The 27,998-nt window shown below is 45.5% G+C and overlaps 3 protein-coding genes and 1 pseudogene across 4 annotated transcripts in view; 3 read left to right on the top strand and 1 right to left on the bottom strand.

Moving 5' to 3' along the window:
• Positions 1-113: 113 nt before the first annotated feature.
• On the top strand, positions 114-23,854 carry LOC106980960 (interferon-induced protein with tetratricopeptide repeats 1B). The gene is made up of 2 exons (XM_015079056.3): positions 114-243; positions 20,762-23,854. The coding sequence occupies exons 1-2, from the start codon at positions 239-241 to the stop codon at positions 22,179-22,181; spliced, it is 1,425 nt and encodes a 474-aa protein (XP_014934542.1). The 5' UTR covers positions 114-238; the 3' UTR covers positions 22,182-23,854.
• Positions 116-12,693, top strand: IFIT3 (interferon induced protein with tetratricopeptide repeats 3). 2 transcript variants are annotated; one of them, XM_027049890.2, is made up of 3 exons: positions 159-243; positions 3,630-3,757; positions 10,747-12,693. In XM_027049890.2, exons 2-3 carry the CDS (start codon positions 3,753-3,755, stop codon positions 12,209-12,211), a joined length of 1,470 nt encoding a protein of 489 aa, XP_026905691.1. In that variant the 5' UTR covers positions 159-243; positions 3,630-3,752; the 3' UTR covers positions 12,212-12,693. The 2 variants fall into 2 exon arrangements, with proteins under 2 accessions (XP_014934541.2, XP_026905691.1); XM_015079055.3 differs by lacking the exon at positions 3,630-3,757 and having other exon boundaries at positions 116-243.
• Positions 219-27,998, top strand: part of LOC106980961 (interferon-induced protein with tetratricopeptide repeats 1-like) — a 39,484-nt gene continuing 11,704 nt past the window's right edge. The window contains exon 1 of the mRNA XM_027049892.2: positions 219-243. Coding sequence (XP_026905693.1) covers positions 239-243 — 5 coding nt within the window. The 5' untranslated portion in view covers positions 219-238. The remainder of the gene's footprint in view (positions 244-27,998) is intronic.
• Positions 7,016-27,972, bottom strand: LOC113596477 (triosephosphate isomerase-like; annotated as a pseudogene).

The following is a 27,998-nucleotide window of genomic DNA, read 5'->3' as shown; positions in this document are numbered from 1 at the left end:
ATTTCGACCTTCAGTCTTCTTTTCCTGGAATTTGATCAGTTTCACTTTCCAGTTCCCTTCCCTTTCACGGAGGCACTGGCTCGGAAGCAGGGAGAAAACATCAGCTGACGCGTCCCCCGCCCTCACGCCCCTTATATAGCTCCTTCAGCAGGGACTTGGGGCACACTCGGGACGTTTCCCAAGAACAGATCAGCTTGGGGACCAGATTTTCAGAACGGAAGAGGAGCAGGTTGCAGACATGAGGTCAGTGACATAGAAATGCGTAAGCGCCCCTCCCCTGATCTTGAATGCGAATTGTAAACGGAGCTGCTGGGGGCAGGCAGGGTCCTGTGTTGTTCCGCGGCTTTTGGATGAACCGTGCGTTTATCGGTGTGGGCGCTTTTTATTTCCGGGTCTTTTCCCCGGTGTACACACACTGAGGCTTCCGGAGCTTCTAGAACTGCTCCTCTAGCTGGGAGCCCAGAAGAGGGAAGGGCTCAGCACGAGTGTTAGACCCAGTCAAGCACAGTTTGTGGATTCCAAGTTGGGCCTGGGAGGAGTGATGGAATTACTCTTTATGGGCTTTTTTGTTGTTGTTGTTTTCTTTGCAACGACTGAGAGGCTTTTTTTCTTGTCGTTTTAAAAAGAAGCATTTCTTTTCAGCAGATATTATTAAAGATGGAATTGGTAGTACAAACTCCACTCGTGTGTTGAGGAATTTTGCCCTGAAACGTTGGGTCAGTTCAAGGTGGGAAGTGGAAGAAATAATTCTTCCAGATGGGCATTTTTCCATTTCTTATATCAAAACAAAAGCAGAAGCATAGAGTGTGTTTTTATTTCTGTGATGAGAGCTGGGGAGCAGCAAACAATTTGCTCTTCAAAACAGAATGACCTAATCTCTTTTTTAGTAACAATCTAATCTCTAGTGATGGAAAGCAGGTCGGTGGCTGCCTGGGATGGTGGAGGGGGCTGGGGCTGGGTAGGAAGCAGAGTGGGGAATCTTTGGGAATGATGTCAATAGTCTGTAGGGAGATAGTGGTGCTCGTTGCTTGTCAAAGCGCAAAACTCATCAAACTCTACACTTAAAATGTGTGCATCTTATTGTATGTAAAGTATAATCTTGGCAAATTTGGGTTTTTGTTGGTTTTTTTGTTAAAGCATGTGAACATGCTTAAGTTCTGCCATTAGAACCTCAGGAAAGATAGAGTTGAGAGAAGGAGAAGCCATTTTCACTCAAACACCATGGGGAGAGAGGATCCCAGTGACCACACCCTGGGAAAGTCCCCAGGGCTCCTATTTGGGAATGGGCCGGGTAAGAGGAAGTCACTGCCAAGTGCCTCAGGTTACCCTTTGCTATGTAACAGGTTCCAAGTTATATATGTGTCTCCATGAGTGGGGTTAACCAGAAAGCCTGGCCCTGCCCAGCGCCCTGTTAGCCACTTTGCCCCAAGAGGTTTTACAGTGGCCTGTGCTTAGGTGTGTCCAGAGTCACTGACTTGAGGAAGTCTGGGGGGCGGGGGTGGTAAGGGGTTCTCTGGACTCTGCTGGACGGGTGCCCACATCAAGTTGCCCTGTTCCCAGAGGCTATATAGGGCCAGGGCCAGGTGGGTCTGCTCCTCCCTGGCAGGGCTAAAAACTGCCAAAGGGGAAAAACCGCCTGGGGAAACACCTACTATCTTCGGGCTGGCTGATGGGCGCCCTCCTCTGCCCCACTCACTGAGGAACTCCGTTGCTGCCCCGTGCACTAAAACTTCTTTTAAAATTGTAACACTAATAGACCAGCGATTATGAGGGTAACTCTTTCTGCGTGGTCAGCAGTTGGTAGTGCGCTCTGTTGAGGGCTTTCCATGCGTTATTTCATATCACCTTCCCAATAGCCCTAGGAAGGAAGAACTGTGATTTTTATCAGCCTCATTTTCTATTGTTTATGAATATAATATATTGTCAAATTGACTTACATACAACACCCAGGGCTCCTCCCAACAAGTGCCCTCCTCAATGCCCATCACCTATTTTCCCCTCTCCTCCATCCCCCATCAACCCTCAGTTTGTTCTCTGTATTTAAGAGTCTCTTGTGCTTTGCCTCCCTCCCTCTCTGTAACTATTTTTCCCCCTCCCTTCCCCCATGGTCTTCTGTTAAGTTTCTCAAGACCCACATCTTGAGTGGAACATATAAAACATATAAAATCTGTCTTTCTCTGCCTGACTTATTTCACTTAGCACAATACCCTCCAGTTCCATCCACGTTGCTGCAAATGGCATGATTTCATCCTTTCTCATTGCCAAGTAGTATTCCATTGTATATATAAACCACATCTTCTTTATCCATTCATCAGTTCGTGGACATTTAGGCTCTTTCCATAATTTGGCTATTGTTGGAAGTGCTGTTGTAAACATTGGGGTACACGTGCCCCTATGCATCAGCACTCCTGTATCCCTTGGGTAAATTCCTAGTAGTGCTATGGCTGGGTCATAAGGTAGTTCTATTTTTAATTTTTTGAGGAAACTTCACACTGTTTTCTAGAGTGGCTGCACCAGTTTGCATTCCCACCAACAAACAGGACAACCTGGAAGAAATGGACAAAATCCTACACACCCACACACTACCAAAACTCAAACAGGAAGAAATAGAAAATTTGAACAGACCCATAACTAGTGAAGAAATTGAATCAGTTATAAAAAGTCTCCCAACAAATAAGAGTCCTGGGCCAGATGGCTTCCCAGGGAAATTCTACCAGACATTTAAAGCAGAGTTAATACCTATCCTTCTCAAGCTGTTCCAAAAAATAGAAATGGAAAGAAAACTTCCAGACTTAGTCTCACTTTCTAGATGAGGAAAATGAGGCTCAGCAGGCAAGAGAGTAGGTGTCAGAGCAGAGTCATTAGTGAGGTACCAAACTCTAGGGCCGAGCATCTTCTAATTCTGTGGACCAAATCCAAGAGGGTGGAGGGTCTTAATGCTTTTAATTGTGCTCACACTAGAGACAAGGGGCAGGAGTTAAAGGACTGGGCCTTCGAGATCCCTATTTGGAGAATGAGGACCACTCTCTTTGATGGAAACTCTTGGAGTGCACAAAGCCACACATTAGAGGAAGGTAAAAGCAGACCTCCCCAAGGCATAGTTTCCTACAATTTGGATGGAAGGAAAAAGGAAGATCATTCAGGACCATTTCCTCATAAGGAAATGAGGCTAAATAATGTGATTCCAGAAATATTCCAGACTAGGTCAAAGAGGTAACAGAACTCCAGGTATCTTGTGGTCATTTTCCTCTCTTCTAGATGGTCTGCCTCACTCTTTGATATGCTACATTATCTCTGACAAGTAAGTGGGAAACTGCTTTTCAGAATCCCTCTAGAATAGTGCTTCTCAAAATGCGGGACAGGGGCTCCTCCAGGTACACAATTTCCCTGGTGCTTGTATGAATGCAGATTCCCGAGCCCAAGCCCACACCCAGATTTCAACAGAAGCTCTGAGAATAGGGCCTATATATATATATATGTGTAATGCCTTTTTCCAAACCCCCAGTGTGCGTGGAACCCTGTTCCCGGTGGGAATGACCTCAGCTCTGACAATTAGGTTTCAGTTTCTCCTCAGTGGGAATCCTGATAGCATTGTATTGGTCTCATTGTCCTTTTCTGTTTGATAAAAGCATAGATCTCAGGGCTAGCTGGCATCCTGGTTGGAAGGCCCTTCAGCAGTTGCTTCTGATCCACAAGCAGAAAATAAAATCAGCCTGGACCCCAGCTTTTCAGAATTGAGGGAAATAGCCATCATGAGGTAAATGTTCCCTACTTTTCTGATAGGAAGTTGAGAATTTCCCACAAATCTTCAGCCTTGCATGCAACTTCCTGAAGTATGTTGATGCAGTGCTTGCTTATAGATGAAATGCACAATTATCTAATTCGATCATAAATCTCTCTTAGTTGTGTGGCCATTTCTGATTTACAGACACTGAGGGAAGTGCTTCCAGGAGAGCGGGGCGGGGGGGGGGGGGGTGGTGGTGGCAGGAGAAGAGACTGGCAGGTGGAAAGGGGCAGAGGGCCTGGAGGGCACCACTGTCCCTCAGGAGAGTTCTGGAGGTCCCGGTCCCTCTTTTGTTTCTTTTGTGAAAAGACTAAGTCAGTGAATTTTGTTGTGGTTGTTGTGGGTTATTTCAAAAGTGTGGTTACTTCTCTGCTAATGACTAAGCCAGCACTGCATTTCATAATGAGGTTGCTCTTACCCAAAGTTTGCTCTTTCAGAACTGAGAAATATGGTGAAGGGGCGGAAAATACGCCACCCCAAAATGTGCCGCTTTGGCATGTGGGTTATTTTGAGCCAAAGGCAACTGAGACCCAACAGACTCAAGAAAACGTTTACCTCTCTGTTAACTGCCTGAGAGAATTTAGATACGGGGCCTGACCCCAAAGGGAGCTGTTACCAGAGATAACTTTTTATCTGAAAGACTTGCATGCACGGCAGGGCAAAAGGCTGAGTATCAACCGTCTACACTCATCTTTTTGGGAATTGCTCTCCACCACTTTGAAATTTCAGGACCCAATCCACTACTTAGCTGAAGAAGGCATTTGAGCCTCAACTGCCTGACTGCCTTTGGGCCTCATGCTTTTATGGGGCTCCTACACCTACAAAATTAAATTTTTCTTCCCTGTTCATCTGTCTTATGTCAACTTAATTATTAGACTAGCCGAAGAACCTAGAACAGTGGAAGGAAATTTTTCTGAGCTGACAATGTCTACCTGACACGCCCTCTTACTGACCTGCTAGGTGCCCCCTGTGGACTACGAACTGTCACAAACTGTAGCAAATGTCCTATGTCACAACTAACCTGAGTGCCCAGTTAGAACGCAAGTTAGCAGGCCCTGCGTTCCGAAATCCAGATTGAATAGATCAGAAATAAGGCCTAAACTTCATACATATACATATAAAGAGTGTTTAGAGCAACTTTCACAAACATATACAAGCTAAATTAGTAAGTGAGGAAGCCATGGCATATGGGGTATTGGTTTTTAAAAAGGGAATTGTATTTTTTATATTTTTTAATCAGAATTATCTTCAAATGTTTTATTTTGATCTACTCAGTTAATGATGTTAACATTATCATAAATATGTAATTACAGTGACATGTGTAAATATGTGAATTAACATATAAAAATATGTAATAAAAATCCAAAGAGGGGAGTGAGGAACAGAGTGTTTCATGTACCTAAACTACACAGAAGAAAAGGGATAAGAATTGCTAAAGTAATTCTATTCTTTTCTTTCAGCTTTATTGGGGAATAATTGGCACATAAAATTCTAAGATATTTAAAGGATACATCATAGTGATTCAATATACAAACACACTGTGAAAGGGCTCCCTTTTTCCATTAGGTCAGTTATCACCTCACAGACTTGTGTTGTTTGTTTGTTTATTTTTGGTGAGAATATTGATGTTCTACTTTCTCCACAAATCCCAATTATATATACAATACCATGTTATTAATTATAATCGCTATGTCATACATTAGATCTTCAGACCTTATTTATCTTACATCTGAAAGTTTGTACTTTTGGCAACCTCTACCTATTTCCACACTCCACCCCCCACAACCACTTTTCTACTGTTTCTATGAGTTTGACTTTTTTTTCCTTTTTTTTTTTTTTTTTTAAGAATCCACAGATAAGTGACATCATGCTGTATTTGTCTTTCTCTGTCTGGCTTATTTCACTTAGCAAGATCTCCTCATATTCCTTCCATGTTGATGCAAATGGCAGGATTTCTGTGTTTGTTTGTTTGTTTGTTTATGATTGAGTGATGCTGATCAGAAAAGATGCCTGATATGATTTGAGTCTCCTTAAATTTTAAGATTTTTTTTGTGGCCTAACATATGATCTGTCCTAGAGAATGTTCCATGTGCACTTCAGAGGACTGTGTATTTTGTGCTGTTGGATGGAATGTTCTGTAAATGTCTAAGTTCACCTGGCTAAAGTGTTGTTTAAGTTTGATGTTTTCTTATTCATTTTGTCTGGATGATCTATCCACTGTTGAAAAGGGATAGAGAAGTCCCTTATTGTTACTGTATTACTCTCTATCTCTCTTCAGGTCTATTAATATTTGCTTTATATATTTAGGTGCTGGTGTGTTGGGTGCATAAACATTTATAAACATTATATCCTATTGTTGGATTGACCACTTTGTTGTTAAGTAATGACTTTCTTTCCCTCTTTAACTTGAAGTCTATTTTGTCTAGTATAAGTATAGCTGCCCCTGCTTTCTTTGGCTTTCATGGAATATCTTTTCCATCCCCTCACTTTCATCTATGTGTGTCCTAAAAGCTTAAGGCAGCATGTGTTAGGTCTTCTTTTACATCCATTCAGCCATTCTGTGTCTTTTGATTGGAGAATATAGTCCATTTATATTTAAAGCAATTGTGGATAGTTATAGACTTATAGCCTATAGACTATAGACTATTGCCATCTTGTTCATTGTTTTCTGGCTGTGTTACAATTCCTTTATTTCCCTCCTTTTCTCTTGCTCTCTTTCTTTGTGATTTAATGCTTTTCTGTAGTAGTGGTGTGCTTCTATTCTTTTCTCTTTACCTTTTATGTATCTAGTACAGGTTTTTTCTTTGTGTTTACCATGAGGCTGAAATAAAACATCTTATATTTATAACAGACCATTTTAAGTACATAACTTAAAAGTTTGAATGCATACCTTTTTTACTCCTCCCTCCCCCTACATTTTATGTTTCAGATGTCACAATTTATATCTTTTTAACTTGTCTATACATTAACAGATTATGGTGGTTATAGTTATTTTTTTTTTAAAAAACTTTTGGGGGCGCCTGGGTGGCGCAGTCGGTTAAGCGTCCGACTTCAGCCAGGTCACGATCTCGCGGTCCGGGAGTTCGAGCCCCACGTCAGGCTCTGGGCTGATGGCTCAGAGCCTGGAGCCTGTTTCTGATTCTATGTCTCCCTCTCTCTCTGCCCCTCGCCCGTTCATGCTCTGTCTCTCTCTGTCCCAAAAATAAATAAACGTTGAAAAAAAAATTAAAAAAAAAACTTTTGTTTTTAATCATTATACTGGATTTATAAGCAATTTACCTATCAAGGCAATAGTGTTTTAAAGCAAATCTCCTGGACTCTAGCTCCAAGTTTCATGTTTCTTCTTATCAAGATATCAGGACTCATGGTCCAATATACTTTTCTCCAAATCTTACTTCAAGGGGGTATCAGGTGTCAAATATATAATCAAATTGGAAATGTACAGAGGAAACCTTATGAAAAGTCAACAGAACTTAATTAAAATTTTCAATAAGTCTTATAATCATGAAGCCACTTACACAGTTGGCTCTCCTCCTGAACAAACTGCCCTTTGTTAGCATACATTCCTTAGCATGGCTAGCTCTAGCATTTGGTGAGGTGGTGGTAGGGATGGAGTATCCCTAAGTGTTCCATCTTTGGGCTGTCTCTCAGGTTCAGGAATATAGAGGGAGCTTTTCTACTTGCCCTACACTTCATGAGCCACTGACATCTCCTGAAGCTTATGTATAACAGGATTGGAATGTGTTTCATCTTGGAGAGTTGATGGACTATGTTTCATTTTTATCAATAAGTGCCTAAAATTTTAGTCTGGTAAGATCCCTCTGGTTTACTAATATTTCAGCCTGTGTCATCACCACGGGAAAAAAAGATAGCGAGATAGTGTTATCAAACTGGCGTTATAGCAAAAACAACCAAAGTCACCTGCTATTCTGCAGGCTCACTGAGAAGTTGGATGAATACACTCTATGGCTGATAGAGTGTTCACCTATTATTTCCAGGCACCTATATCTACAGATACATTCTACCGATCTGAAACTCGTGCCTTCCTCCAATGCCCTAATTGGGAAGTCAGCAAAGTTAACTAATGCTGAAACACAGAAATGCCTCTATTATGCCTTAGTTGCATAACAGTTATAAACATATTTGTTCAGTGATCATCTTTACAACTTGCTCTTAATGTTTACTTTCTAATACTTGCTACCTTGAGTTATGATCTGTAGTCCTTCAAACAGGGCAGCTAGAATCACCACATGAAGCCAAACTGGAAAACCCTAGAATGGAGATAAAAGACATTGGCATTGTGGTGCTCTAGCCAGGGACCTAGAGAATGATAAAGATGGCCAGGAATAGAGGCATGCACATAAAAGGGTATCTAGATAGACAGCAACTTCCCCCTTTTTCCTTGTCTTGGGTCAATTGCCTTGCCTCTGTGTCTTTCACTATAAGGCATTTCACATGTGATCACATTGGGTCCAGAAATGGCCTAGATGAGCATTGCTGGAGAGACAGACAGAAACTAGAGCAGCAGCAGTAGTGTGTGGACCGGTGCTCGTCCTTGGGAAAGTACAAATAAAGTCATTGGCTCCTCAGTGAGCAAAATGTATTTTGACAAGTTAAAGAACTTCCCTTTATTCTCATTATATCTTTCTTATTTCTTCAGGGATAAAAATGCTTCTTTCTTTTTGTTTTTTAATCCAGTGCTGGCAAGCATAGGTGGTTGGTGTCTTTTGGAATACATTTTCTCCCATTGTCATGATTTTGCCAAACTTAAGTTGGCAGCCCTATTTGACCCAACTTCTTTATGAAGTTGTGCTCGTCTGTGAAACCCAAAACTATGGACGACAACTGGGTTTAATGATTTCTGGAGGTTCTTAACTGTCTTGTGGTGTCAAGAATCTACTGGTAGAGAAGGGGAGCACAAACTCAGTGAAACATCCTCCGAGTCCCAGGCAAAGAGCGATAGGAGAACACTTTGAGAACCTGGTAGTTTATCCAACTGAATAAGGCCAGTGATCTCCCTTGGCATCCTCCATCTACAAAACTCAGATATTTTGATTTTGCTTGTTTGTTCCTCAAAATTAATTCATTCTGTCTGGGGATCTGGCCTGTGACAGGAAAAATGCCCCAATCAGACTGAAAGTGAGCGCCCATGGGTCTGTGTGAGTGACTGTAGGGAGATGGTGAAGATGAAGGGAAAGGGCTCAGTCTCCACAGCACGGTGTAAAACCCCCCTGGGCTTCCGTCTCCTTATGTGGCTCCTTCTAACCAGTCTGTGGGCTGCTAGGCCAGAGAGGGCAAGGATAACTGACTTTACTTTGTCTTGGCATCCTTCAAAACTAACAAAGTGACACAAAGGAGTAGCCCTGTAAAGGGTCATTGGATCCACCTTGCCCAGCATGTGAGGACTGAGCCCTGACTTCTAATGGAGCAGGACAACAGATCCAGGTCTTCTCTCTGCAGTGCTGTCCTCCCACCTGCCCACCTCACCTTGCAGATCTGCCCACACAGTGGGAGGGACGTGCTCCATGGGCTCTTGCACAGAGCACAGCTACAGGCGGGTGAAGCTAGGGAGCGTGAGGAAGGTACCTCCTCTTCTGTCGAGGACGACGTAGGGTGTGCATTAGTCAGGGCTCTCCAGACAAACAGGACCACTAGGAGATACATGTAGGTCCATGTAAGCTGCTGGGAGATGTCAGGCCCCACCCACCAAGGCTGGGAAGAGGCAGCAGGCATTTGCTAAAGGCAGTTGTTCCAGGCTCTTCCATGTGTTTGCTGACCAAGAAGTCAACCGTTCGGAGCACCGCAAGAAGGGAAACTCGGGCAGCCAACTATGGAGCTCAGACTGCATGAAGGGCTTTTTCTTCAGCTTCTACGTGAAGGTTGGGGCAGGATGGACTCCTGGATGGGGGACTCTTGGCTGTCCCACCATCAACTCTGCCCTGAACTGTAGTCATCGACTTCGCTCAGATCATGAGTAGGTTCAAGCAGTGGACTCACAACGTTTGAACTCAACTATTTTTTTCTGTTACTTTGTCCATTTGCCAACAGCGAAAAACAAACTGGATCTTCAGCTTTATCCCCATTTCTTGAAAGGGAAGAGCCTTTATACAACCGGACATATTTTTTTTGGTTTCCCTCACTGAGAATTTTAACCCTCTTTTTTCTTCTTTCTACAACAATTTCTAAACATGCTTATTTTTACCTACTCTTTTCTCTACTTTCAGTAAAATAAAGATTAAAGATTCTTACCTACTGCTGGTTTAAAATATATATGTGTGTATGTATATATTTATATATACATATATACAAAATATATGTGTATATATATTTATAGATACATACCATATTATAAATATATATTACAAATATAGTATTTATATATAGTATACTATACACACACACACACACACACACACACACACACACACACAAAATGAAAGAGATTTATTCTCAGGAATTGGCTCACATGATCATGGAGGCTGAGGACCATAATCACGGGTCACTGTCCACAAGCTGCAGACCCAGGAGAGCCAATGCTATAATTCCAGTCTGGGCCAAAGGCCTGAGAGCTGGAGGGACAATGCCATAGGCTGAGGTCCAAGTCTGAGGGCCCGAGAACCAGGAAGGCCGATGTACAGGCTCCAGTCTAAGGGGAGGAGAAGACACATGTCCAGCTCACACAGCCAGGCAGACAGAATTCACACTCCCTCTGCCTTCTTGTTGTACTCAGACCCTCACCAGACCGGGTGGTGCCCAGCCAACACTGGGGAAGACAGTCTGCTTTACCCCTGCCTCCTGAGTCAGATGCTGGTCACAGACACACCCAGAACTGATGTTAGACTCGAAGTCTGGGCCTCCCACAGCCCGGGCAGATTGACACACAAACTTAACCTGTAACTGCATCCCAGGGCGCGGTGCCTGGCAGGTGCACATCACAGTGACCGTGTCTATTTTCTCCACAGTGAGGTCAACAAGAATTCTCTGGAAAAAATCCTCCCACAGCTGAAATGCCATTTCACATGGAACTTACTTAAAAAAGATGGTGTCTCGCGTGATCTAGAAGACAGAGTGTGTAACCAGATTGAATTCGTAAACGCTGAGTTCAAAGCTACAGTGTACAACTTTTTGGCCTACATAAAACACTTAAATGGTCACAACGAGGCCGCCCTGGAGTGCCTACAGCAAGCTGAGGAGCTGGTCCAGCGAGAACACTCTGATCAAGCAGAAATCAGAAGGCTGGTCACCTGGGGAAACTATGCCTGGGTCTACTATCACCTGGGCAGACTCACAGATGCTCAGATGTATGTGGACAAGGTGAAACAAGTATGCGGGAAGTTTTCAAATCCATACAGTATGGAGTGCCCTGAGCTTGACTGTGAAGAAGGGTGGACACTGCTAAAGTGTGGAGGAAAGCACAACGAAAGGGCCAAGGTGTGTTTTGAGAAGGCTCTGGAAGAGAAGCCCAACAACCCAGAATTCTCTTCTGGACTGGCCATCGCAACATACCATCTGGATAATAAACCACAGAAGCCATTCTCTGTTGATGATCTGAAGCAGGCCCTTGAGCTGAATCCCGACGATCAGTATGTCAAAGTACTCTTGGCCCTGAAATTGCAGAAGATGAATGAAGAAGCTGAAGGGGAGCGGTTGGTCCTAGAGGCCGTGGAGAACACTCCTTGCCCAGCAGATGTCCTTCGCAATGCAGCCACATTTTACAAAAATAAAGGTGATCTAGACAAAGCTATTGAACTGTTTCTAAGGGCATCGAAATCCATTCCAAACAATGGTTACCTGTATCACCAGATTGCATGCTGCTATAGGGCAAAAGTCAAACAGATTCAGAGTGCAGGAGAATCTGAAGCTGGCAAGAATGGAGAGAAGATTGAAGAACTAAAGAAACATGCTATTGACTATGTGATCAAAGCTATTGAGAAAGGAGTGGATCCACTGTATGCATATTCTGATGTCACCGACCTCCTGGAAAGAGAAGACTGTTTTCAGACAGCTTTCAGTAAGGAGCTCCCCAACACTGGGAGGCTACAACCCCACCAGCACTACTGCGACTTTGAGGGGCATCATGGGAAGTCTGAAGACACTTCTGTCCAACGTGATTTAGAGGGTGTGCCCACAAGCACAAAACCAGCTGAGAAGGGAAAGATGAAGTGCCCACCACAGAATATAGCTGGAAATCAGCTTCCACAAAATGCACCCAATTCTTGGTATCTCCAAGGATTAATCCACAAGCTGAATGGAGAGCTGCTTCAGGCAGCCAAATGTTATGAGAAGGAACTGGGCTACCTCTTAAGGGACAGCCCTACCGGCATAGGCAGCTTTTTCCTGCCATCCCCTGAGCTTGAACAAGGCAGTGAGGAAGGAGGCCGGGGCCCACACAGCCCCGTTCTCAGAGCTCCCCCAACCCTGAGCTGAAACACAGAGGAGGGACGGGAGCACAGTCAGGGAGCATGGGGTGCTAGTCTCGCTTATTGCTTTAGGGCACATCTGAGGAGTTGTTTCCTCGTGTCTGTCTCCCCTGTGCATATCAGCCATACACACTTCCCTAGTCTGCAGGTCTTATAACAAAATTAGCAGTGGAAACAGTGCTTCAGGCCTGCATGCTGCTGAGTAATTCTCAGTTTGCACTCAGTTCACCGGATAGCCCCCATTTCTGCCCTTCTTGCCAAGAGTCTTAGCTCGCCGCTGCCTGCTCCCAGGTCTCCCGCCCTCTGCCCCACTGCTATCTAGCCTTCTGGACCTCCTGAAAGACCACCTTTTGACTAATCCTGGAATATTCCTTCTGTCTGACTCTTGGCTTCAGCCATGTATATATATGCCTGATTGTGATACTACAATAAATACGTATTCTTGATAGTGATGCTACAATAAACCTTAAAATTTTGACTCAGGATAAAGCAGTTGTGTGCTTTGCGTGTGTGACTGAGAGTAATATTAATTCCCAAAGTTTCTCTTCGGGACACTGTCTAGGGACAGTGGGTAACTGCTACAGCCATATCATACTACTGTCAACGTGCCCTTGTTAGCTAACACTCCCCTGTAGCCGGCCTGCCCTTGGCCATGGGAACTATCTCTCTTATTCCAGTCCAGGGGCCACGGCGGAGTGCAGTGCCCAGCCAGAAGCTTCTGCAGGGTTGCTGTGCACCCAGCAATGCCTGGACAGTTGCCCTCCTGACGGTGTGTAAGAGGTGCCAGTACTAGGCTGGCTATAGAGACAGAGATCTTCACCCGCCCGACGGTATGAAAATATTCAAGTAGTCCCTCCCAGCTGCGGAGACCCACAGGCTTGTGCACCATGCAGCTAGGAGATGTGCCAAGGACCCTGTCCACCTCTCCTCAACCCGTTACAAGGTCTGCGTTCGTATGCTTCTCTAGTGGTATCATCCGTTTGTCTGGGTGCAGAGGAAGACTGTTAGGCACCAGATCCCAGACAAGACAGAGGGACTGGCAATCCCACCTCCTTTATGAGTGGGCAGTCAGAAATTTGACTCTTTCCTTGTACACAAGGGGAGTTCTGGGAAGGTGTTTCATAAGCCACACTGGCTGTAAAAGCAGCAGACTTCAGTGAGGCTGCCCCCCACCCCTGAATTGTCTGTTGGCTCCAGCAAGGCTGGGAGAGCCTCCAAGTGCCCAGCAGTGAATTGCTGCCTCCTGGCCAGCCTTGGCCTGGAGCAGCCCATTCCAGAGGGGTTGCTGGGCCCAGGTAAAGAATATTAGCATGGAAACCAACATTGAAAGCGTGGAAGAGCATGGAAGGGTGGCTGGGGGTAAGGTGGAGACTGGCAACAGGTACAGCTCTGGGGTAGGTGAGGAATTGCCCATCTATATGCAAACACACATGCTCAAGGACACAAAGATTTTGAATACTGGTGGCGAAGGAGGACATTGGAAGTTTCTCCAACAGGGGTACCTGGTCCCATCCCCAGAAATCACACACAGCTGATTGACACAAGGATCGTGGCCACCTACCTACCCTGTCCCTCCATGCTCAGGGTCCCATCCACCTTCCAGATGGTGCTGAGGCTCCCAGAATTGCTGTTGATCTGTCCTGACCTACATACCTAGGCTTTGATTTATTTTGCTGCCTGGACAATTTTATGGAAAAGATGCCTCTGCACCCACAATCTACTGTTGTCTGAGGGAACGTCCACAATCTGCACTTCCTTGTGTGTGCCCCTGATCTCACACAGCCCCGCCTCTGGAGACCCAGAGGGAATAAGAAATCGCTGGTTTTTCATAGACATCCACTCCTTACCACCTGGGGCCATACCCAACCCTACCCAACTAGTAACTCGGTGGGGACTTAGAACTTCTCGATCAGTGCCATTTTACCACCTAGGCTGTGGGGCAGGCTTGACTGGTGGCCACATAGCATGTCTTAGCAGATTCTAGGGCTGTCCACAGAAGAGACAATTGGAGGAACGGGAGTCTGTCTCCACAGGGGAAACCATGGACTCCTCCCCTCAGGCTTATCAGCTCCAGGGAAGCATGGACTCTGTCTCCTTTGCTCACAACTATATGCCCATTCCAGCAGTGCCTGGAATGAACTGAGCTCTCAAAAAATTTTGAACACATTGTCTCCATTGACGGCTATGGCATTGCCATTACCACTAGCTCAGTGGCTCACTGTGTGAGCTCACCTCTTCTAAAACAACTTCTCTGAATCCTAGGGGAGGGTGCTGGGAAAATAAAAGAATAAGTGTCCCAAACTACAAAACAGTAACAATAAAATCATGGCAGGTTTCTGCACTGGCCTCTGAACTATGTTCTAGGATCTGCGCTAAGCCCATTGCTAGCATCTAAAACCAGTGTGGAAGGTATGAGGCTCAGAAAGGTTTGGTAACTTGTCCAAGGCCACACAGCTAGAAAGAGGTATCGCTGGGACTCAAGTCCATAGCTGTATGACACCAAGACACTCTGCTCACATGCATTTCTGTACTTTCTCACATGCTGTGTCCTCAGTCTATTGGCACAACCAAGAGGTTTCAGGCTCTACCGTGAGGGTAGACCCCTGACTTGTGTCTCTTCCTATCAGTTCCTCCACTTAATCCAAACCCCCCTCCCCCACACTCCTGTGTGTGATTCCGGAATCTCCTGGCTTTCCATTTTACTCCTCTTTCCCACTGTGTTTTGTAATCCAGTGTCAGATTTTTTTAATTCATCCTGATACGGCAAATTCACAGGACCCTGACAGTGGTAATGCTCCTCAAGCTACCTGCAAAGGAATTTAGAATTATGTCCACGCAGGGCTGCACCAGCCTCTCCAAAACCACCAGCAGCTGACACAGTGAGCTCCATTTTGTAAAAGTTGGGCCTGGACAGCAAGGATCTCTTAAATGCATGGGGAATACTTTCCTTGGACTTTAAGATTTTCCTCTGCAGTCCATTTTGTATTCATTCTCATAGGAAATTGGGAAGGGTGGAGAGCCAGCCACACTCAGCAAGTCTTGGCCTGTCCTTCCTCCCTCTTGCTCCACTAGATGGAGTGACTGTTCCCTAACTGCCTGCTGTATTGTGTTCTCCAATGAGAATTCTAGGAAGTTGGCATCAGAGTCCCCAAGATACCACCTGGGTCCGGTGATTCACTAGAAGGACTCACAGGACGCAACATACAGTCCTATTCATGGATTAGACTTATTACAACAAAAGGATACAACAAAAGCAAAATCAGCACAGGGAAAGAGTGCATGGGGTGAAGGTCAAAGAAACCAGGCACAAATCTCCCAGAGTTCTGTCCCAGTAGAATCAAACAGGATGTGCTTAATTCCTCCAGCATCAAATGTGACACATCTGAAGCTAGTTGGAGCCTCAGCGCCGAAGGGTTGTATCGGGGACCAGCCACACAGGTACCCCCTGCTTAGCACATATCAAAATTCCAGACTCCCAGAAGGAAAGCAGGTGTCGGTATTAACCAGATTGTTTGCACAAACTGTTTAGGCACAGCAAACCAGCCTGTTCAGTTAGAGAATGGTGGGAGCATTCCAAAAATCCAAGTTCCCAGATGTCAGCCAAGGACAAACCTTGCAAGCAGGTCTTTCTAAGGATCATAGTCTAAGGCCTGATATGTTAACCCTTTTCTGTACAGTTTATGAGTGCCACCAATGACTCCACAGGCACCAGGCACCCCAGGTGTCTATCCCTTTACCCTTCATTCCCAAACAATGCTTTCACCATGTTTCAGTGAGTCAGGGTCCTTCAAGCATGCAGTGAGGGGACCCATGGCCACCCTCAGGTTTGCCCATGTGTTAAAAGGACTCCCAGACTCAGCATGCAGCCATAATTACAGGTAAGTTATATTATAGTGTAAGGGAAGAAAACAAATCTTTTCCCCCTACAGTACTCCCAGGTTCTCCAGCAGGGGCCCTGCAAATTAGACTGACGACAGATTAGCAAGAGAAAAATAGCTGCTTATTAACTGGTATATCCACACACATGGGGGAACTCAGGGATGCATAACTCAAAGGGGTGGATAGAACTAGAGTTTCTATAGTGCAGGGGAGGAAAAATCTTTCTCCCTCTACCCTCCTATATTCAATGGCTGGGCTCATGAGTCAGTTAGACAAGAGCCAGGTTAGTAAGAGAAAAAATAGGTTTAATTACATACATACACACAGGAGTTCACAAGGAAAACATGGCTTCCAGAGGTGCCAGATGACTGAGGCTTATAAACCATCATGCAGGGTTGATAAGTCATTGGCAGACCTAATTCCCTTCAGCTCATATTCAAACCTAACATAATGAATTTGCTGACATCATGTCAATGAATTTTTCCTTTTATTAAATTTTTTTAATGCTTATTTATTCTTTTTTGAGAGAGACAGAGAGACAGAGCATGAGTGGGGAAGGGGCAGAGAGAGGGAGACACAGAATCCGAAGCAGGCTCCAGGCTCTGAGCCGTTAGCACAGATCCTGATGTGGGGCTTGAACTCATGGACCATGAGATCATGACCTGAGAGGAAGTCAGACACTTTACCGACTGAGCCACCCAGGCGTCCCATCAATGAAGTTTTCTAAGACTTCATGGCCTCTAAGACTTCTGTCTCCATGAACATGTGGAGCCCAGAGGGGACAGAGGTCACTGAAGTGGGATGCTGTAGGGGCTGCACCAAGCACAGGACAGCCTGGAATGATGTTGACAATGCTGAACTTTACCTGAGCCCTGTGCTTCTAGACAAAAGCCACGGTCAAAAAATCTGCCCACCCCCAACTTTGGTGTCTGAGAATGTGGGGAGTTTAGCTAAGCTACTCCATGTTATTGCTGTCTCGGTATCCATTTTGTTTGGCCAAGGAGCCTGAGTGGGGCGTTGAACTAACATTAGTCTTCGTGTGCAAGTACACGCCCTAGATAGCAGCCTGCAGAATTACAAGCAAATGTAGGTTCCTGATATGGTATCTCCCAGCAGCCTGTCTGAGCAACAACCTTCGTGGCCTCCCAGGGCCTTCCCCTTCTGCCCTCCTCCCCTTAGAGAAGCCCCTGTGGAGCTGACCGAAACCCCACTCTTTTGAGTTTGAAGGGACCATTCCGAACCTACGCCCAGAACCCCAAAGCATTTCACTCACAGCCCATGATAAACACTTCCTCTCTGCCTGCAGCCTGCCTTGACATCCCTATCATGTGGCATCAGGACCTGTGAGGAATAAACCTGTCCAGTTCAACTTCTCTTGTGGTCTTCTGTGAAACTGCAGAGAAACACCCTTTTCCGTATTACTTAGATAAAACTCGGGATGGGACCCCTGTCTCCCTCTGTTGAGGCCACAGACTCTCCAGATTCTCATTCTGCTTCTCCTAAATGATCATCTGAATTATTTGTTCCCATGATCAATCAGAACAAAGTGCCTGTACATTTAATCAGACTGACTAGAGGTTTATCAATTTTGTTAATTCTTCCAAAGAACCAGCTCCTGGTTTCATTGATCTGTTCTACTGGGGTATTTTCACTTTTGTTTTGTTTTGTTTTGGTTTGGTTTTGATAGCTTTGATTTCGGCTCTAATCTTTATTATTTCCCTTCTTCTGCTGGTTTTGGGTTTTACTTGCTGTTCTTTTTCCAGCTCTTTAAGGCGTAAGGTTAGATTGTGTATCTGAGACCTTTCTTCTTTCTTTAGGAAGGTCTGCATTGCTATATACTTCCCTCTTATGACCGCCTTTGCTGCGTCCCAGAGGTCTGGGGCTGTGGCGTTATCATTTTCATTGGCTTCCATGTACTTTTTAATTTCCTCTTTAACTTCTTGGTTAAGCCATTAATTCTTTAGTAGGATGTTCTTTAATCTCCAAGTATTCGTTGTCTTTCCAAATTTTTTTATTACGGTTCATTTAGAGTTTTGCTATGAAACCCTTTATTGTGGTCTGAAAATATGCACGGTATGATCTCAGTCTGTTTGTACCTTTTGAGGGCTGATTTGTATCCTAGTATGTGATCTATTCTAGAAAATGTTCCATATACACATGAGAAGAATGTGTATTCTGCTGCATTAGGATGAAATGTTCTGAATATATCTGTTAAGTCCATCCAGTCCAGTGTGTCATTCAAAGCCATTGCTTCCTTGTTGATTTTCTGCTTAGATGTTCTGCCCACTGCTGTAAGTCAAAATGCCTATAAATTTAACTTGGCCAAATCTCTCTCTCTTTCCCCACGAGACCCTTAAATTTGACTCGCCCCCAAGGCTAAACAAGTATTGGAAGGCCAGACAATCCCTCTCAAAGCTTGGCTAACAACAAGGAAAGAGATTTCCTGATCTCTCCACCCTCTCCCTTCTTCCCTGACACCCAGTTTCTAGAAGTTTCTAGAACACCCAGTTTCTAGCCTTGTTTGCACCTCTATGTAAAGGAAAAGCCCTCTTCTGACTAAACCTTTCAGACATTAGCAGATCTTAAGATCAGAACTGTCTCCCTTCCTTATTGCAAATCTTCTTTTTTTTTTTTTTTTCACTTAATAAACTCAATTTCTTAGAGCCCTTTTGGGCATATAGAAGAATGTGCAGGAAGTACAGAGTTCTAATATACCTCCCTCCTCCACACCCTCACCCCTCCTACAGTTTCCCCTATTATCAACACTTTGCATTTGTGTGTATATTAGCTCCAACTGATGAACCAATATTGATACTTTATTCCTAACTGAAGCCCACAGTTTACATTAGGGCTCACTCTTTGTATTGAGCACAACATCACCCATCTACCATTGCTCTATCATCAGAAGAATTACATCGCCCTAAAAACGCCCTGTGCTCCAACAATACCACTTCCCCTAAAGCCTTGGCAAACACTGATCTTTTTACTATTCCTATTGTTTGGTTCTTTCCACAATGTCATGAAGTTGGATGTACAGGGTATAGCCTTTTTAGGATGCTTCTTTCACATAGCAATGTGCATTTAATGGTCCTTCCTGTCTCCTTTAGCTTAAGAGCTCATTTGTTTTCACTGATGAATAGCATTCCATTCTGTGGCTGTACCACAGTTTGTTTATCCCCTCACCTGCCGAAGAACATCTTGATTACTTCTAATTTTTGGCACCAACAGGAGTACCAAATAAGCCAACTCACTGAGAGGAAGTGGGTATAATCCAGCTCTGCACCTCTGCTTCTTTGAGTCCGATCCCCAGGTGGTATCTTGCCTGTCCTAGGAAAAGTGAGGGGCTAGATCTCACCTACAGACCATGGAACAATTGATGACGTTCAGGGGGTATAAGTGCCAAGCCACCTGAGACAAACTCATGCCTGACCGGACGGTAAGGGCAGAATACACACAGCGAGGCCCCTGTCATGTAAAATGTCCCATTTCCAGAGTCCCAACTGGTGGTCAGCTGGCACTTTCACAGTTACATATTCCTCTTATCTGCTTCTGCACGTTTACTGTGACTTGAGATACAAGTGCTGGTTTGGCGATCCTTCTGGAAGCCTTAGCATGTGCAGCTAGCATCACTGCACCTTTGCATAAGTAGCCTCAAAACCGCCAGGGCCTGGCCTGGCCACTGCATATCTTCTTAGGAGTATTCTCTAAGTGGGGAGCCAGCAGGACTATGATTCTTCAAAATACTTCAGCTAAAAGATTAAGAGTTAACCCAAGAAGGTGTTTTCAAGAAGAGAGAAAGAATCCTTCCTCTGTGATTATAAAGCAACCAACATCTACTGCTTTTGTTAAAATTAAATGCTCATGGATCTGTCTCCCACCTAGATGGCAAGTCACCTGAGAAGAGGAAATCTGTCATATCCATGTCCCAACAGAGCGCCTGACATGTAACTAATGGTCATTCATGGCTTGCAGACTTTAGAAATGGGTAAGGAAGGAGCTCATGGCAACGAAGGCCGCCTTGGACATGCCAACAGCTCTGGGCTGAAGCAATAATATAGAAGCTCTCTGAACAGAAAGAAAGAGATCCACACAGCCCGACACTATCAGCAAGGCCCCGGTGCTGCTGGACAGCACCCCACAGCCAGGACCCTGTTCCCCTGTCCCACATGCACATCACATCAACATCAGACAAGGCCGCCCTGACACCATGAGAGACCAAAACAAAAACAAGGCCACTCCATAAAACATGTCTGAACACAGACACAAAAGATGAATGCTGTCCAGATGGGCCCTACACTGACCCAACACCAGGTGAAGTTCTCCCCACTTTTCCTCTGACAGCACTAGTGGTGCGCTGCAACGCTGAGGAGAGAAGGGTTTTGCAGTGCTGAGGGTGGGGCTAAAATTGTTTCGAATCAGCAGAATTAATCCCTTTCAGGTTGCCTTTTAGACTACATGTAACCTACCTGTTGGCGCCATAAAGCGATGAGTGTTTCCTCAGGGTTTTTAGGCCAACCTGCTCTCTGTCTTAATGACGCGACCACAGAACCCAGGGAGGCAACAGATAGGGGGAGGCAAGGACACTGGAAGGTATCATTTGACCATTCAAGTGCTGGCTCCATTCCTATTAGACTGAATTCTCCTAAAAATACAAATAAGTGTTGTCTACTTTTTACAGTGACGAATCAAACGGGAATCCCATTGAAGATAGCCTGGTTCAGCTGAGATGCCACTTCACCTGGGAGCTGCTAGTTGAAGACACTGAGATGCCCGATTTAGAGAACAGGATCTTGGATGAGATTGAGTTCCTAGACACCAAATACAACTCGGGCATACACAACCTGCTGGCCTACGTCCGACACCTGAAAGGCCAGACTCGGGAGGCCCTGGGGAGCCTGAAGGAAGCCGAAGACCTGATCCAGCAGGAACACGGCGACCGATCGGCTGTGAGAAGCCTGGTCACCTGGGGCAACTACGCCTGGCTGTATCACCACATGGGCAGGCTGGCGGAGGCCCAGACTTACCTGGACAGGGTGGCGAACACTTGTGAGAAGTTTGCAGCCCCCTCCTGCTACAGGCTGGAGTGTCCTCAGATGGACTGTGAGGAAGGGTGGGCCTTGCTGAAGTGTGGAGGAAAGAACTACGAGCGGGCCAAGGCCTGCTTCGAAAAGGCTCTGGCAGCGGAGCCTGAGAACCCTGAATTCAGCACTGGGTATGCCATCACCATCTATCGCCTGGACGGCTTCAACAAAGCGACCCAGGTCAGCGACGCATTTTGTCTGCAGCCTCTAAAAGAGGCCATCAGGCTAAACCCAGAAGACGCGTATATCAAGGCTCTGCTCGCCCTGAAGCTTCAGGACGTGGGCCAAGAAGCCGAAGGAGAAAAGTACGTCGAAGAGGCACTGACCGACATGTCCTCGCAGGCCTACGTCTTTCGATACGCGGCCAAGTTTTACCGCAGGAAAGGTGCTCTAGATAAAGCTCTTCAGCTCCTAAAGAGGGCCCTGCGGGCCACGCCCTCCTCCGCTTTCCTGCATCACCAGATGGGGCTTTGTTACAAGGCACGCATGATCCAAATCAAGAGAGCGGCAAACTGGCAGCCCAGAGGACAGGATAGAGACAATGTCCACAGATTGGTTCACTTGGCTATATGTGAAATTCAAAAGACTCTGATGCTAAGGCCCACATTTGAGTTGGCTTATGTTGAACTGGCTTACATGTATGCAGAAATAGGCCAACACACAAAGGCTGAGGACGCCTTTCAGAAAGTGTTGCACATGAAGAACATCAACGATCATCTACAACAAGAGATTCATTACTGCTATGGCCATTTCCAAGAACTTCACAAGATATCTGTGGATAAAGCAATCACCCATTATTTAAAAGGTCTCAAAATAAGAAGCATCTCCCGCACCAGGGAAAAAATTCTCAGCGCCCTAGAGAAGTTAGCTAAAAGACATATTCATCAGAATGTACGTGTGGTGGAAAGTTTCAGCATCCTTGGGCTCATCCACAAATTGAAAGGGGAAGTGAGTGAGGCCCTGGTGTGTTATGAGAAGGCTCTCAGGCTGGCTGCTGACTCCAACGCCATGGTCTGAAACAGAGGTCACCATTACTTGTTTAATGTCATAACTAAATATAGCCAACACCTTCCTGATCGCTGCTTTCAGGAACATGTGACATGCTGAAATACAAGAGTTGATACAACACAGGCTGTGCTGCCTGCTGAGCGCCGCCCCCCCCCCCCCCCACCATTTTCTTTCCCCTCCTGTCAATGTGTAACACATCCCTGTACTCATTGGCCAAGGTCGGTTGATGCTTTGGGAGGCACCTATCACCTGCTAGGCCAACGGAAGCTCTTTTCCCTATGGCTTTGCATGGGGAAAGGGTGCATGGGTGGCTTCCGTCCTCCATCTGCCTGGTCTCCGAAACAGAGGAGTCTTAAACAGGGAAGATTTCAGCCCCTCCTGGGCCCAGCACACTGGTCACACGCCAGTGTAGCTCTGTGCACACACCCCTGTCTCTGCAGGAGCACACACACAGGACGTCCGTGCCTTGGTCCGAAGACACTTCCGCTGGTTGGCTCACACACTCAAAGCATGAATTCCTGGAGACAGTCATCCTGAGCCAAGAGCATGGGCTGCTCATATACACATGCACCACGTGTATCTCTCTCCACACACACTGATTCTGGAGCTCACACAGGCCCATTCCTGCGGACTTGTGCACATACACATTCTGTATTTGGAAAATTCCTGACACTGTAACCCAGTCAGAAGTTTAAAAAAAAAAATTAAAAAAAAAAAAAAAAGATTTACTTTTCATGTGGCCGGGCGTGCTGACCTACCAGATCTAAAAGCAAGGCAAATGAGCAAAGATGAAAGAGAAAAGAGAAGGGACTTCAGGAGGTCACTAGAGTGTTCCAGTCCCGGTGTCCATCTCCCAAGGCCTTCCCACAGCCAAGAACTGCTGGCCAGGAAGCCAAGTCTATAACCTCATAAGAAACTCAAACATTTCGGGACACGTTTGTCCAGCCGCTGGCAATCGCAAAGAATCTGTGCATTCCAAACACGTCGCTGGACGTGTACTCACCCCTAAGAAAAATTAAAATGTACTGGGGAAAGACAAATAAAGGAAAAGCCCGTTTAGGAGGTGCAAGCCAAAAGTGACAAATACATTAATGCAGTTTTTAGGTGCTGGCCCTTGGGGTACATCATATAATCTTCTTTTTCCCTAAGATATTTTCTCCAAAAGCATTCAGTAAAGTTAGAAACTTGGTAAGCTAACAAAGTCTTTGAGTGAGTTTTATTAGTGAGATTTTAAAAGGTATATATTCCAGGGGCACCTGGATGGCTCAGTCGGTTAAGCGTCCGACTTCTGCTCAGGTCATGATATTGGGCTCATGGGTTCAGGCCCCGCATCCAGCTCTGTGCTGACAGGTGGGAACTTGCTTCGGATTCTGTGTCTCCCTTTCTGCCCCTCCCCTGCTTGTACTGTCTCTCTCTCTTTCTCAAAAATAAACGTTAAAAAAATTCTTTTTTTAAAAAAAGATGTGTATTCTTGGGGCACCTGGGTGGCTCAGTCAGTTAAGCATCCAACTCTGGATTTCAATTCAGGTCATGATCCATCGGTTTGTGAGTTCAAGCCCCGTATCAGTCTCCGTGCTGACAACGCAGAGCCTGCTTGGGATTCTTTCTTCCTCCTTTTCTTTCTCCCTCCCCGGCTCAAGCTCATGCTCTCTCTCAAAATAAATAAGTAAACTTAAGAAAAACATGTATTCTATGTTTGGATGGAAGTAGAAAAACACAGAAGCGACTTCTATAAGCAATAGAAGGTCTGAGGCAGAAGCTTTGGGAATATAAATACTACCAAGAATTTTTTCAAGTATTGGGTAGGGCTTTACTTTTGCAGGCCACGGAATTGTAAGGTTGGTTTTTCCCTGAGGGCTGGAACTGACCTATGGGGCGGAGGGTGGCGGTCACTCAGATGATACCCGGGGAAAACAATTAATAGCAATAATTAGCACCAAAATTACTGCCCTTTCCAATTTTGTCGCTCCTAAACCAAGAATGGATTTATTATATTGAAGCAACAAAAAAAACCTGTTGGGGCAGGAATACTGTCTTTTTCTTGTAAACAAGATGTGACTGAAGTCATCACAGTATGCATGCCGACACGTTTCATCAGCGAATTGCCTTCTTACACAACAAAAACTAAGGTAAATAAATGGATGGAGACTTGATAGATGAATAGATGTGCAGTTAAGCAAATGTGTAAAATGTTACTGTAGGATCTAGGTAGTTGAGTATATTAGTGTTCATTGTAAAATCCTCTCAACTTTTCTCTGATGTTCAGGACAAAACTGTCAGGATAAAAAGGTCAAAAAGCCGTATCTGAAAGGTAAACCAAAATGAGGCAAATGAGCCAAAATATATACGGGCTAGAAGATAAAACCACACAGGATGAGAAAATATTCTAAGTGATTTGTTTGAAGCACCAGGTATCTATGTTCCCCTGACGTGGGACTTTGAACACCACGGGACTTTGAACACCACGGGAACAGCCCCTCTGAGGGGAGGATGGGGCTTCCTTGCAGCCCGTGGCCTCATGGCACGAGACAGGAGAAACAGGCTTGTCTCTCCTGCTCTCACTAAGGACTGAGGGGACCCATGAGTGACTCCACCCCCTCCACCTCTCAGCCGGGGAGAAGCCACCTTGGTGACATGTTCTGTCCTAACCATTCCAGTACGCGGAGAAGGAGAGGCCCGGCCCCAGCATTACAGGGTGAGGTGTACATGGTAAAGAAGGGGCAAGGTTTGGATTAGGCCATGGGCTGCCCCCATCCGGAAGTGTGCGCAGCATTGGGGGGGCGGTGGAGAGCGCAGTGATTGGGCCTCTGCCCCACCTTGTCCCTGGCCGAGCAGGCAGAGTAGGGGACATGGATGGGGTACACTGCGTGTCACTGGTGATGTCCCCCAGTTTGGCCCCACAGCAGGCTGGCTTGCTGGCTCCTTGCCGGCTGCCCCAGCCACAGGACCTGAGAAATAAACGGGATGCTCCGAGCCACTGCATCAGCGTTAGACGTAAGCCATCCCCAGAGCTTGATGTACTTCCTGGGTCCGTTGGGGCAGTGTGGTCTTGCCAGTCCTGACGGCCCACATGGGCTCAGAGGCCAGGACGACCTTGCTCTGGTCCTTCGCGTTATCCACAGTGACCTTCTCGGTGACTCCAGCTTCCCTCTCATGTAGCTCCTCCCCAGTGCAGGCGATCACTCCCAGTCCCTCTGCAAGGCCCAGTCCCTGGGCCATTTTCTGTTCCATCAGCTCACCTGGCTCGCCCAGGACAGCCCACGTGGCTCATGCCAGGACTGATCACCCTCTGCAGCAGCTCTGTGCAGCCACAGCAGTCTTGGGATCCCTGCCAGGGGCAAAGTCCGTGTGACAGTGGGGGGTGCACAGACCACCTCAGTGTCTGCCCCAGTTTCAGAGTGAGGATGAGTTCCCCTAGCCTCTTCTTACAGTGCTCCCCACAACAAAGAACTTCCTGAGGGCGCCAAGGCACTGGAACCCACACACCAAAGGTCAGCATCACCCCCCACCTCCCAGAGATTTTTAGCGTACTGTAATTTGACTCTACAGTTTTAGAAGAATAGATCTTATGGACAAAAAGAACAGAAAAAAAAAATCTTAAACTCTACTCAGCAATCATTTTGAAGGTTGTTTTGTGGATTTTGTTACTCTGAGGCTGTTGTTACCCAGCCTCATATGAATAGAGCATATGAATATGGGTATCAGATACTCCATTCAGGAGAAGAGATACACAATTAGGTTGAGTAAAACTCCTATAAGCTTGAATCAATAAGATGAACTCGTGATATATTTTGTCTTTAAAACATACACACAGTGCCAGTGTCACTTTCCTGGTTTCGATACCGTATTACAGCTATGTAGGAAGTAGCCACTCAGGGGTGGGGGTCAGGGGGGAGTTGTGTGAAAGGCATACAAGACCCCTCTTGCTACCTCCTGTGAGTCTGTAACTATTTCAAAATAAGCTTGAAATGTATAAAAGGGAAATCATAAAAATTCAGTTCGTATTTGAATATGTTGCAATGGGCTAAATGGGGGGTCAAGGTGGCCTGAGAGGGTGCGGGAAGTACCCGAGATGTGAAATTCATCAAACCGTTCACAACAAAGGATTCCTGGTGTCTCTGAGTCCTTCCCCACGGATATGATTGCAAGTATTTGGGGAAAATCCCAAAAGCCAAGAAAATCCTTTTATAGAAGGGTCCAAACATTCAAAATTCCATTCTTTTTCCATGCCATCTTGTGGGGTCAGTAAGAGGTGGAGGAGTTAACTGTCCATTATGCAGGTGGGGAAATGAGGCTCCGAGTAATGAAGACACTGAATGTGAGCCACACAGAACGGCGAGTAGGTCCAGGGTTGGTGTCTCAGACCACTCAGTCAAAGAATTTCAGTTTTACAGTAGATTCCAGGGGTCATCTAGGCCCTGGTTCCTCCCCAGGTGTACATAAAAATCACCTGAGGATTTCTTTTTAATACAGAGATGGGAGGGGGGCATTCCCAGACATGTATTTGACTGGCCTAGGATCGGGCCTAGTTAGTGTTATTCTTAAAACCTCCCTAGATGCTTCTAGGGTACAGTAAGGGTTGAGATCCAATAATCTATCCCAAGTCACTTGTTTATCACTGGAAACTGAGGAAACTGAGGTCATCGAGGTGAAGTGGCTTATATCAGCTGGTCAGTCACTCAGGGAGCTGGTCGTAGACTCCCAGAAATGGACTCATAGTCTAGTGCTGAAATTTCATTTTCTGTAAGTTTCGTTTTCTCCAGTTCTTGATTTCTTTCCTAACTGAACACACACACACACACACACACACACACACACACACACACACACACACGCACACACAGAGGTACGCATGCGTATTGGCTATTTCCTCTCTGCTTTGTCTAGTGTCACTCATGGGCAAGATTCTGAATTACCTATTCACTCTGAGTCGGCGCTCATTCGAACTGGAACCATTGCCAAATTCACAGTGATCACAAGATACACATTCTTTCTGCTTGTCTACAATCTATTTAGTGCATTTGGAAAATTACAAACTAATTGCTTTTCTCCACAAGAACTCCAAAGACACTTTTCTACCCCCAAAAAGAGAGCTTTTCTAATGCATGTAGTTCAGCGTTTGCTTATGACCTGAGCATTTATCAGAACACATGGATAAATGTGTCTTATGCATTGAGAAATTTTTACTTGCGCAGAACTTTCTGGCTAGTTCAGGATGCCTCCATGGAGGCTTATGTTACTGGTGAGAGCTGAGATGGGAGATGAGCTGGGCACTCTGTTGTCAAACCACAAAATCTTTCTCTTACCTCTTGTCCAAGTGATCAGGGATTAAGAGGCGTTCTTGGTATTTGGTCCATTTCCTTCATTCGTGAACCAGGTGGCTTGTTTATTTCTGTCAGGCTGAAACCAATAGTAACCACCAGAATCCTGATCACTTCAAAATAAGAGTAGGTTTTTATACTTTACAGTAGATTCCTTCTATATTTAGGAGGCTAATTGAAACTGGGGCTACTACCTCCCTCAATTCTTCCAGAATCCAGCTACCAACCTCCATGACAGGTAACGATGGCCTGAAGCTCTCCTTTAGGGTACAAGACAGATCTGGTTCCAGACACTGCTGCTAAGTGTTTGCACCACTAGGAACACCCCTCAGTAAGATCCCAGGTTCACAGCCATTGGTACTCTGATTTCATACAATTCTGTACTCACCTGCAAACTCCACAAGACCCTGCACATGGTCCTTGCCTCTTGACTCTTGACGGTAAAGCTGCGGACAAAAGACATCATCAGAACTTTCCATCTCTTACTTCAGTTCTCTATTTCTCT

This window comes from Acinonyx jubatus, chromosome D2 (assembly GCF_027475565.1).
Source record: "Acinonyx jubatus isolate Ajub_Pintada_27869175 chromosome D2, VMU_Ajub_asm_v1.0, whole genome shotgun sequence".
In the NCBI taxonomy this organism is placed as follows: domain Eukaryota; kingdom Metazoa; phylum Chordata; class Mammalia; order Carnivora; family Felidae; genus Acinonyx; species Acinonyx jubatus.
Note: the sequence above shows the minus strand (reverse complement) of the source record. Positions and strands in the feature narration are given on the sequence as shown.